Genomic DNA, 12606 nt, shown 5'->3' with positions numbered 1-12606 from the left:
AGCGCCCGGGCACCCGCGGCCCCTCGCCCACCGGGGGCTCCCCTGGCAGCCGCCGGGCACCTCCCCAGAGGTGTGGGGGGCAGAGGGGCAGGGGGAGCAGCAGAACGTGTCAGAAGGCTGCGGGGGCAGGTGGGAGCACATGGTGTGTGGCTGGGCTCAGGGAAAGCTGCTGCAGCGGCGCCAGGTGCTGCCCCCATCGTAAGGGGCTCTTCGCTCTGAAGTCCTGCCAAAAATAACTGGTCTAAGCAAGAGGGAACAAAAGAGGAGATACAAGGGGGTTAATCCCACTTCATGGCTGGGCAAAACACCTCATTTTGACCGTGTATTGGTAAACCACAGCATTGTCACAGAAGTCAAACAGCTTGTTCCCTAAACCACACCATCCTTTGCTGCAGGAGTTGTCAGTGTCAGAGTGAATCCCACAGACATCTGCATCTGCAAAATGCCACTGAACCCAGCTTATGATTTCTTCTTCGTACAAGTATTACACTGACTGAATCACTTTCACAGTGATCCCAATTGCCTGAAAACATGAAAGTCACACCTGCAACAATTCTGTTTCAAAAAGATTATGCTTCCATTAAAAAATGGAGATTAGAACCACTCAAAAGTGTGTGTATTTTGATAGCCTTTATTGACATTTAAAAGGATCAGAAACCATTTGCATGTATTTTTAGAACTCAGGTCCTTTTTTATAAATGTGTGTAATTTGAAGCATCTAATCCTGAGTATGAAGAATGCATATTTGCCATATATGGAGCTCTTTTTGGATATATTTTCCCCCTCCTGCCCATTACTATGATAATAATCATTTGTATAAAAACATTTTTGATCCAATTTCTTTTATTTAATACATGATATGCATGAAGTATGGTTTTCTGGGATTTATTTCCTCTGTGGCATATATATAACTCCAGCATATTCACTGGAGCAGAAGTACAGAGCTCTAATAAGTGTTAGAATTCACTTTACTAATTAGTGCCTGAATTAAAATCTCCTTGACATAATTTATTTTAAAATAGCAATGGGCTAAGACAGCAGGAAAAACTTGTTTATTCAATGGACTTCCCACTGTCGAGACCTTGTTGTCTAGATAATGCATCTAAACACTCTAAATATTCATCCAAATTCATCCAAGTATATATTTATCCTAAGCCTAGGGTAAAAGTGAGTGCAATGCAACTTCTTTTCAAAATACTGGGGGAGAATTTTTTCCCCCCCCCTCTGATTTCACATCTTATTGTCGTTAGGTCTTTGCTGCTTGGGAGAATTCCTTCCCATCTGTTTAGTTTCACTCAGTGTTCCCTCTGTTACAAATGGGGGACATAGATGTGGCCAAAAAGCAAAATCTGTCTTTAACTCTTTAGTCCAGTGTGTCTGGTGCAGGTGGGTGTCTTGTTTGCTCAGTCCTGACTTGGCCTAAACACAAAACAATAAAAAAACCCCACAAATTCAGAAGGCCCTGCTCATTGCCACTGCAAACCAGCTTCTTCTGCAAACCAGCATGCTTTTTAGTGCATTTTCATCCCTCATTTCAAATTCCTCCAGCAGGGTGGCTTTCAGTGTTCCCCCTGGAAGACTATTCCCCAGCCCAATAAATCTCACTCCCAAGAAATATCCTTCACACATGTTCCCCCCTGTGCTTGCAGGACTTTTTCCGGTCTTGGCCTACAAGTAGTAGAAGAAATACGTTTTTCCCCACAGAGTTTGCACAATAATGCAACAAAGTGGCAAAAGCTCTGTGCTCCACTGAGATACGTGCACTCGTTAAGAATTTATGTGATACCAACTTGTGTGTTGCTTGCAATAGATTGTTTCTAATTTTAATAAATGACAAGTCCACCACAGTGCAGAACCATCCAAAACCGATGATATAATTACAAACTTCATTGAAGACATAAGCAAATAAGCAAAGAAATTCTTTATGTAAACTGCTGACACCAAGACTAAGCCTGATGGGTCTTTTTCTCTCTGAATTTGGCAGACCAGTTACAGACTTCTTGCCAGCACTGGCTGTGTCAGTGATGTTTCCTTTCTCTTTCTAAAAGACTGGCTGCTGCATTATTTTAGATATGGTTAAAAAGTGCTTTTGTTTGCATTTTGCTTAACCCAGCTTGAGTTAAGAGTGGTTTCAAAGTAACACCAAACTTGCTGTTAGGCAACTACCTTGCTATTTCAAGATAGAGTGCCATCTCCCCTCATCCAAATCTGTAGAGCTGCCCACCTCCTGGTGCTGCCAGAAGGAAAGTCCTTATGTGTCCTCCTGGAAGCTGCAACAGGAGAAACCTCCTCCCAGGGTCTGGTGACGATCCCCAGAGCTCTTTGACACAGAGTCAAAATAGGGCAGGCAGCATGGCTGCTCTACAGCTGAAATAAAGTCATTCCCTCTGCTGTTTCCCTTCAGGTCTAACAGATCTGGCACTGCAGGGCTGTAGCTTTCAGGTCTTGTTTCTGATAGACCACTAAATTCACAGGCCCAATGACCTCATGTGCCCAGACATAAACAACCGCACCACAGAGTGAGATGGGCACTGTTGGCTTGTAAGCCAAAATCACCTACAAAATCATAGAATGATAAAATCATAGAATTGTAAAATCATAGAATAGTTTGGGCTGAAAGGGACCTTTAAACATCACCTAGTCCAGCCCACCCTGCAATGAGTAGGGACATCTTTAATTAGATCAGGTTACTCAGAGCTCCATCCAATCTGACCTTCAGTGTTTGCAGGGATGGGGCATCTATCACCTCTCAGGGCAACCTGTTCCAGGGTTTTACCACCCTCGATTTAAAAAAATGTTTCCTTACATCTAGTCTAAATCTGCCCTCTTTCAATTTAATCCTACTGTCCTATCACTACAGACCCTGCTAAAAACTCCCTCCCCAGCTTTCCTGTAGCCCCTTCAGGTACTGGAAGGCTGCTATAAGGTCTCCCCAGGGCCTTCTCTTCTCCAGGCTGAACAGCCCCAACTCCCTCAGCCTGTCTTCATAGGAGAGGTGCTCCAGCCCCTGATCATTTTTGTGGCCCTCCTCTGGACCTGCTCCAACAGGTCCATGTCTTTCCTGTGCTGAACACAGTAGTCATATATACATTCACTGGTGTGAAGATGCTATTAGACAAATCCCAACTTGACTATATAAAGAAGAGGAAGCTCAGAAAATTAGTTCATCAATCCTTTGGAAATCTTTTCCCCAAATTATTTTTGCTATTTGTAGATCAAAAGCCATTGTTTATCTCAACTTCCAAAGAAGAAGGCAAAATTAATGGCAGATGTGTTTCCAAAGACTTAAATAGCTGGGTGGCAGCATATTTTTTGGATTTGCTATTCATTAAAATAAACATGGTGTGAAATACTGCTAGTCAGTTTTGTTTGCAGCAAGGCATATCAGGAAGACACCATTTTTTAATTTATTTTTTTTTAATGTTCTGGGCTAAAAAGTCAAAAGAAAGATACTGTGCCCATGGGGAGTGGCAACTCTCCCTCTTGGCTCACTCCTGAGGATACAGAGTTGAGAGTCTACTCTGAGAAACACAGACAGAGGTGCCCATGGCCCAAATAACAAAACCATGCTTCACCCTTGGGGCCAGAGCAGATCATATCATAACTTGGGATGTCCACTAGTCCCTGGTGGATTACACTTGCTCTGGCTTTGTAAATTAAACAATTTACTGCAATTTTTAACCCTTTTGAGCTTGCCCAAACTACATTTAATCAGCAAAAAAACAAACCAAACCAACCAACCAAAAAACAAAAACAAACAAAACAAAACAAACAAACAAAAAACAGATTTATGTCTCATATACACTGCTTTTTCATGCTGTATCTTGGTAGCACTCCATTTTCAGATTAAAGGTTCAGCTTCATTGGTGGTTTAAACCACTAACATTAACTGTCAGCCCTAATGCTGTGCAACAGAGGAAATAAATAAAAAAGTGGCAAGCAGATGACTGTTCATTATCGTTTCACTCCCAAAGTTTAAATATAGCTGACTGTGTTTGAACACAAAGAAGGCCTGCAATTACAACACATTCAACTGCAAATGAGCCACAATCCATTCTTTACTCTGCCTGTAGCTGATACAAAACAATTTCTTAACACCAGTTCTATTTGGTGTCTGTCATGTTCTTGAGTACTGTGTGTATTAGTCACAGATCTATCTTAACAACTACTATTCTCCCCCAAAAATGAAAAAAGCAGACAGGCATGCTTGGCTCAATGTGCTCTTTAGGGCCTAGTTCCATAAAATACTTTTGTATATATCCTTAATCTTTAAAGAAGGCATTTGAACCTTTAAAGAATTAGGTATAAAATTATTTAGCCATGACAAAGTAAAGTGGTAGTGGTTACAATTGCCCTGTGTAGGTGGATGGGGTCCCTTAGAATATACACATTTCTGTGTCAGGGCATTTCTGACACTTCTCTGTTGCCTTTGTTCCTATTCCTGCCCCTCAAACTAGAAGGAAAAAATACATCCTACATCAAATTTTTGTATGATGCAAAATTCTAAAAAAATGTTCGAAGTGACAATTTTCAAATTTCACTAGTTATTTCTCCTGAAAGTACAGAAATGTGCCTGAAATCAGGATTGTTTCTACCAAAAAGTGGATTTTCACAAAACTCTTATTTTATCAAAATACATTTGTATACTAATAAACTTTATCTAACTTAACAACTTTAAATAATGAGAGGATTGTGCCAGACTTCAGCTTTTTCCTGATCCTCACCGCTGTACCAGGCTTTAACTTAAAAAGGCTCTGAAGCATTTCTCCTCTATTCCTAATATTCAGCAACCTTTTGGTGTGTTTGTTTGTTTGTTGATTTATTTTGTTTCTTTATTTTTAAGGAGATTTTTTTCGCCTTCCCATTGAATTCCTAAAACTGAACTAACCTTTGCCTGTAAAAATTCTGACCTTTGTCTCCTTGTGACAGCCAGAAATGAAACTTAATGTTTGCAGTTTCCAAGTCCATCCACATCTCAGTCTCTGTGGTCAAAGAGCCTCTAACAACTGGGAAGTGCTGGAGTTCATGAGGCTTGAGTGGGCAGAACAGACTCTAACACATACACAGCCAGACCTAGACAGAGGATCATCCAAAATGGTACGTAGGCCATTAAGGCAATAAAGGAGATTTATTGGAAGCTGTGGAGAAGATAGAAAAGAAGCTAGCAGGGGTGAGGGGAGTAAGAGTGGAAAGAAGGTGAAAGGAGGAAAGAGATGAATGCCTTTTATTTCAAATATAGTTTGGATAGGAGAGACTTCAGTAAAGGTGCCAAAACTGTGCGACCAACTGATGCACCCAGAAAACAGGAACAGCCTGTGGCTCTGGACAACTGGGCAGCTTCCCCAGGTGGGAGCCAACAGAACTTCTGTGTGAGCCTGAAGCCATGTCTGAAGTTGAAGGGGAAGAAAAAGTAACTGCTTCTAATAGGAGTCCACTCTCCCCCAGACAAGTTGTCTTCTTGACACTGTAATTTGTGCAAACATTTAAAAATGTAGGGCAAGCTGTAAAATACATGTTTAATTAAAAATAACCATGATATGGTACATGTTCTGAAAACAAGACATCTAGTTAAAAAAACTCATGGTCATTCCTTCAAAGAGAAGCCATTTACACACATACTATCACATGAAGAGTCACCAAGTGTTCACCTCCGGTGGAACATTTCCTCTTCCACGTTTCCTTCCCAGTAGCCCACTGTGTGTCCCTGTATTTCTCTGAATGGGGCCAAGCTGTTATAAAAATAACATGAAAAATAGGAAGGGCAATCCAGAATGTGCCAGAAATGTATAAGAAACATAAAAGAGAAGAAACAGGGTTAGAGTCTTAACCACCAATGCATGCAGTGGTTTAAGCTGCTTTTTAGCTTCACTTAATCACAAAGTCCTCAACCTGAGAGCACAGCAGGCTTGCAAAGTATAGTGGCTTTGAAACTTCAGGCAATAATAAAGCAGTGTCCACACTTCTGAGTGCATTATATGAATTTTTGATACTAATAGAATTTACTAGTATTCCAGTGCTTCAACCTTTTAAAACTCCAAAATCCTTACAGTACTAAAGGCACTCCTAGAATATACACAACATATTAGAAGTCCAATTCTGCATCAAAACCACACAACAGGGAACAAGTTTTCTCAGATCACCACCGAGGGAAGTGTTGACTGCCTACAAACTCTGCTTCCATCTCAGGAAGATCACAGGGCTTTCCTCATGAGTGAAAAGCAACAGCATCCCTTGTTGTGGTGGGTTTTAAGACTGACAGTTTTGAAGACAGAATGAAAAGTGATTGAACTTGCAACACTGAAGCCAAGATTTCCTGTTTTCTTCTAAATATTTTTCCTTTTGTACCATTTGGTTTGTACCTGAGGAAAACTAATTTCTGCATCTGTTAAAAATAGCAACATGCTAGCTAAAATGCTGGGGGGAAAAAAAAGAATAATAAAAAAGAAAAGCTTGTCACTGAAGATATCTTTGCCGTATGCTAAAGCATATTCAATTAGAATGATTAAAAATTCAGAAGCAAGATTAATACAAATGTTATTAAAACCAGAAATCCTACAGAATTTCTTGCACTGAAAAAATTCTGACTTCAAAAAGCAAAAATAAACAAAAATGTAAATTCTTCACCAATTTTAAAAAATCTGCCAACTATCCTCAGCCCGTTGACCTTAAATAGTGCCTTATTTTTCAGGAAATAATAACAAGAAGAGCAGGAGGTGTCTGGGGGTAGAGAAGAAAGATCAATTATTTATCCTAATGACGGATTTGACTTGGGAAACATTTAGATTTTAAAACAAAAACAAATGCTTTTTTGGAACAAATTGTTTACATCCAGCAGGAGAATGGGTAACAAGCCCTCTTCAGTTACGCTTTGCATCACTTCTTCAGGCTTCATACTTGACATGCAGTCTGATATTAAATAGTTACTTGCTAGAAGCCACACACCAGCAGGAAGTTCTAAATGCCAAAGGGCCTTGAGAAACTGAAACACACACAGTAGCAAAATGCTGAACAGATCACAGAGTCAGCAACTGATTAGTTGCTGCAAAATATGAATTAAATCATACTCTGTGAATGTTTGCAGTCTAATTTCTTCTTACTCAACCATGAAGATTATTACAATATTTAGAAATACTTTTTCTTTTTAATCCTGAGCACGAGTCTGAATATTTGACTGTAAATTTGTTGTGCCAGAAACTGGGTCACATGTAAATGACACATAGGATAGAGGGTTTGTATTTGTAAATCTCAGTATTCCCTGTGTTTCCTGTTTCACACTTCATCAGGCCTAATCACAAGAACATATCCCAGTTATTCTGTAAGAGTTGGTGTGGAATAACGTCATTTAGTCCAGAATAAAACAGGCAGATTCTTATTTTATATACAATATTGTATAAACTCATATTAGAAATGGCTGAGGTGATATTCTGGGGTACAATTCTTCCCTGCACACCTACCCAATGTTATAAATTAAACCAGTTTTCAGACACACTTAAACTTTATCAGTGTATACAGTACAAAATATTATAAGATTCCTGGATTTTTCCTCAACACATTTATGAAACTACAAGTTATATGTAAAGATGACTAGAATGAGATTTAACATTATGGGAAGATAGTCTAAGTGTGTTTCCAGATTTTGAACAAGTAGATACTTCAATTCTATAAGCATATGTCAAATTCCATATGGTTACAGCTGCCATCTCTTTCTGATAGGGAAAATTTCAAACTGTTGGAAAAAAACATTAATGTGGACTTAGGGACAGGATGTACTATTTCTTGAAAATGGCACAGTCATTTTAAGTTTACTTTCTAAATCCCCAACAAATCTGAACTTCTACTACAGTTTTCTACCCCAAATTATCTGCCTTGGGCTTCTTGCAAAGTTCTGTACTTCATTTGTACAGTACAAGTCCTGCTTGATACTGTGGAGAACCATGTTTCCCGTGACTCCCACATTTTCATAAAATGTACCAAACCCAGATGCATTAGTTACTCTTAGTTGCTCTTCCACACCATGAGACTGCTCCTACCTCACCCCCATCTCATGACTGAAAAACAACATCCTTCTAACCACCCTCCCAAAATACTTATCATGTCTTCACAAACACTGAACTCAACTCCCATAGACTTTAGTAGGACTCTTTTTTTCTGTGTACAGAAATGGCATCCAAAAAAACCTGGAATCTGTAGCCATTCTGGGAAATGCAAGTGCAGAGGGAAATACAAGCAAACCTTAACAGCTGCCTATCTACCTAGCCAGAATTTATCTTTCTCCCTATATTTCAAGCCCCTAGATAGTCGAGTCAATAGATAAGAGGTTTTTTGGGTATCACTCTTCCTAGATGCTCATATACCTCCAGCTGTCAAAACCACCTTTGCATCAGCCAGAAAGTTTGTCCTGTAAGAAGAGAATCTGACATTCGTTAAGTTTGAAAAGTGGAGCACTCTAAAAATGAGAAGCTCCAATAATTCAAAAAATCATCAGTTTTCTTCCCATCCAACATCAGCCACTCTTATCACCACGTGAAATCTTCCCTGATTCTTCACTGAAGTGGGTGAGTTTTATCTGTCCTTTCACCCACCCTATTCTGGAGTCAGCACCAGAAGTAATCATAGCTGTGACTCATCAGAATTTTTGTTAAATTAACCTGCAAAGGACCACTTTGTTAGCCAAAAATTACTGAAATAATCTTGGAATGTACAAGTTTGGAGGCAGGACTGTCATTTGTGCTCAACCTTTCACTGTTTGCTGTAACCCGGTACCTGGTGTGTAACCTGGGGTACTGACAAATTGCTGACTGAATTCTCAAGTAGGTTTTTTTTTCCATCTGTCATTAGAAAGGCACCAAAAAAAAAAAAAAGAAGACTAAAGGAATGGAAGCATGCATGAGGAGCTCACTTATCTTCCTGAAAGGTGTGCTTCTTAGCAGTGGCAAGAATTATCTGAAATTTCTACCTCTTGCTAAAGAGCAAGACCTCAAGAGGAACTGCAACAGTACGACAGTGTCAATCCTGAAGTGGAGAAATAGGTGTTTTTTTTACTTCTGGTCTGAGAAGTAAAGTTCCCTTTTCACCAAGACGCACCACAAACCTCACCACCTTCAGAACAAAATGCAAGGCTGTAAAGCAAAAACCACAACACTAAAAAGGGAGCAAACGGAAAGCTGTCTATGTGGACATGCAGATAAAGAACGGGCACTGCGGTACCTGAGGTTGGTGCCTGAAGGTTGTCAAGAGCAGAACCTCCAGCGCCGAGTCACAACCAGAGCACAAAGGAGGCTGATATGAAACAGCAGCCTCCACCCTGCACTCTGGGAGTCACTGCTCAGGCTGAGAGGTGTCCTCAGCCCCGTAACCACTAAATCTAGATTGTGGAGAATTTCTGGGAAAACATTTGAACAGGCTCTTTATTTCAAGTGTAGTTCGGTCCCCATCTATTCTGGGCAAGTCAAGAAACTTGGCTAACTTGATTCATCTTTAAGGTGGGTTTAACAGTCACTAAACATGGACAGCTGCCTACAAGTAGGTAACTCAAGCAGCATTCTAGGAGCAGCTCTGGTGATGCTCTGAAGTTTTAGAAGAATGTCTTTTTCTTCACCAATCTCCTAGAGGTGCTCTGACAAACTAACCAGTTGTCAGGTGAAGTGTACCACAACACTGAAGTGATGCACAGGCTACGCCTGCCACAAAGACTTCACTGGCACTGCTCTTTTTCAGGGTGTAAATCAAAAGTCTAGATCATACCAGCCTTACTTGTGATGAAGATCACTTATTCCTCTCAGGGTTTACCAAAATAAAGAAATAATTTGAAGGTAGAGACCTGATAAAACAACAGGTGAGATGACAGCCTAGAGAAGAAAATGAAGTAATCTTTAAAAAACTAACCCTAAAAGAAAAGGCCAGCTTTAAGAAGAAGAAAAAACCTGAAAACATGCTGGCAGCACAAACTTGATGACAGCTGATGAAGTGAGACGCTGCAAAGTGATATCAGAAAGTTGCTGCTTTCATTATACGATAATAGCAGAGGAAGGAGTGGGGATAAGAAAGCACGGGCAGCAGGAACATGGAGACCCTCTGGCCAGCCTCACTATACTATCAAGATACACACAGGACTAATCGTGAAAAAAACACAGATGTGTGTTGTGAGCCACTGCCAAAGCTGCTTTTAGAAGGGCTATTATATTCCCTTAGCTAGAAGGGTCTCTGCAAATATTGCCTCTTAACAAATCCTGCATTGAGAAGGGTGGATCAGGAGGTAGTAAAAGATGAGACTGTCTGTAGGGGTACCAACCCATCACTGACTGTGAGGAGACAATATTGTCTTCATGGCACAACTGGCGCCAGGATCTAGAAAATGAAGACAAATATGCAAGAGAAACTGCAACCTGTGACTTCAACAGTTGCAAATGAATCACTCCAGGAACTGGCAGTAAGCAAACATTTTGCAGGTTATTTAAAATGCAAATTGTTCTTCTCTAAAAGGAGCAGCTGGAGCACAGGTAACATCTGATATAAATTAGTGACCTACTTTAAACTAAGAAGGAGGTAGAAACAAAAATAATAATCAGGCTCATATTGTTTCTCTAAGTGCTTCCCATTTCTGTCCCTTTTATGGTCATTCTTTAGGTTAGTGGGGGAATGAAAAAGCATGTTATTTTAATGGCATCTCAGTATAAAAACAATTCTCTAACCACCACATTAAAAATTAAACAGCTTTGCATCTTTAATGCATACTTGCCTTATTAAAGATGGAATCAACAGTTGTATGGCAGCATGTAAGGGTTTGGGTTTGGTTTTTTTTTGTGCCCAGTGAACAGCCGGAAAAAAATACAGGAAGCAGCAATGGAGAAAATACAGAATGCAAGAAAAGATGTTGAAAAAATAAAAACCGGAGAAAGCAACTCTTGTCACTGGCTGGCAGGAAGCACATCCTCAAAATAAAAAGAAAAATCATGCAGGGCAACAGGGAGGCCTAAATTTTGCATGTAGGAAACTACAAATACCAACACATCTTTGAAAGCACTGTAATTTTGCCTCCACTGGATCTGCCAGTCCCTTGTAATGAACCCAGCCCATTGTTAGTACTTTGTAGTTAAGCTAACAACCAACATGGTCTCACACTGATGTAGTCTCAATCTTGTCACCTCCGTGGCAATCCCTCTGCATCCAGGTTAAGGCACCTTGTGTACAGATCAGGTTGTAGCAGGACTCTACCAGACAGTGCTGAAATACACCTTACAACTAAAAGCAGGCCCTTCTGATTTGAGCAAACCACTGGAATCTTCTCCCACCTCTTTGTCTCAAATGTCATTCAACATAACTTTTAAGTAGACACAGAAAAGGTAGAGCAGAAAATGGCACGTACAGGTGTTTCTGCTTACAGCCTCTGCCCCACAGGCTGAATCTGTGACTAAGATTTCCCTCCTCTCTCCTCATCAGGCAGGCACAGCCCTATATTTTATCTTCTCCAAGCAAATGTCTGCTTCATCTTAACACTCCCTGGGGAGTAAACACAGGACATTGTGGTCCATTGCAGATCTGACCACACACTGTTGTGTCCTACTTGTGCTGCAGCAGAGAAGTCCCACAGTGCACTCTGGAGCTTCCCTGATGGCATTGTGGTACTCCGGTACCTCTGTATAAGTGCATCCAAAATGTTTACATTGCCTACAGACTTGTTCCAGTTCACAGAGCAGGACTGCATTGCAACCAGGAGAGCACACATTTTCAAAATGTGCTCAACATTATGGAGACCAGAGTTTCATTTTCCTTAGTGCTCGACCTCAGGAAACAGCCTGAGTAAAGAATAGCCCAACTGAGTATGTATTTGTCTTACTTTGGCCACTTTCAAATATCTGCCCTGTAAACTCAGACTCTCACTTCCTCTCATTTTATACAGCAGAGTTACTCCAAATCCTGCAGGAAGCCTGCTCTGTCCCAGAGGGCCAGCTTCCAGCCCCAGATTATCCCCTGTGCACTTGCAGTGGTTCCCTCCTGGAGGGTGGTGGGAGACTGACTCACACAAGGTGGTACAAGTGCATGAAGTAAAATCCTACCATGCAATTGAAGTGTAATGTATGAAGTCGCAGGACAAGGAGTCTTTATGTCCCCACAATACACCCTGAAGCCTTGCTGAGGCTTTTCTGTCAAAGATGCTTTCGTGAACCAGTGGGCAATCACAACTTCACTGAGGTTCACTTAAACCTGAAAACACGGCTGTGAACAACTGGAAACTTGACGAGAGTCATCTTATTCGTTTACTAAGGTGCATTGAAACCCGAAACATGAGCTGCAAACTTGACGAACATCGCCGTGAGGGGCAGATCACGCACCCCGTGCATCAGGCACCCACACTTGGGCCACCGAGAGAAGAGAGCCCCCGGTTTGGGAGGGCGGGTCAGGGTGTGCAGGAGGGTATCCTCCCAAATCCCCGAGTTCAGCTCGGCTCTGGAGGTTCGGACTCAAAGACCCTGCCCTCCCTGCCCCTTACCTGAGCCGCCCACGTTGGAGCGGAGCCGGCAGGTTCTCCGGGAGGAGGCGAAGGAGGAGATGTCGCTCTGGGAGCGCCCGCGGGGACGGGGCGAGGAGCCGGCGGGCGGCGGAGCT

The 12606-nt window shown here is 41.4% G+C and overlaps 1 protein-coding gene across 1 annotated transcript in view; it reads right to left on the bottom strand.

Moving 5' to 3' along the window:
• Positions 1-12606, bottom strand: part of PHACTR2 (phosphatase and actin regulator 2) — a 129441-nt gene that overhangs the window by 115406 nt on the left and 1429 nt on the right. The window contains exon 2 of the mRNA XM_009998550.1: positions 12491-12604. Coding sequence (XP_009996852.1) covers positions 12491-12604 — 114 coding nt within the window. The remainder of the gene's footprint in view (positions 1-12490; positions 12605-12606) is intronic.

Source organism: Chaetura pelagica, unplaced genomic scaffold (genome assembly GCF_000747805.2).
Source record: "Chaetura pelagica isolate M959 unplaced genomic scaffold, ChaPel_1.0 scaffold455, whole genome shotgun sequence".
Classification (NCBI taxonomy): Eukaryota; Metazoa; Chordata; class Aves; order Apodiformes; family Apodidae; genus Chaetura; species Chaetura pelagica.
This window is presented reverse-complemented; position numbering and strand designations above follow the sequence as displayed.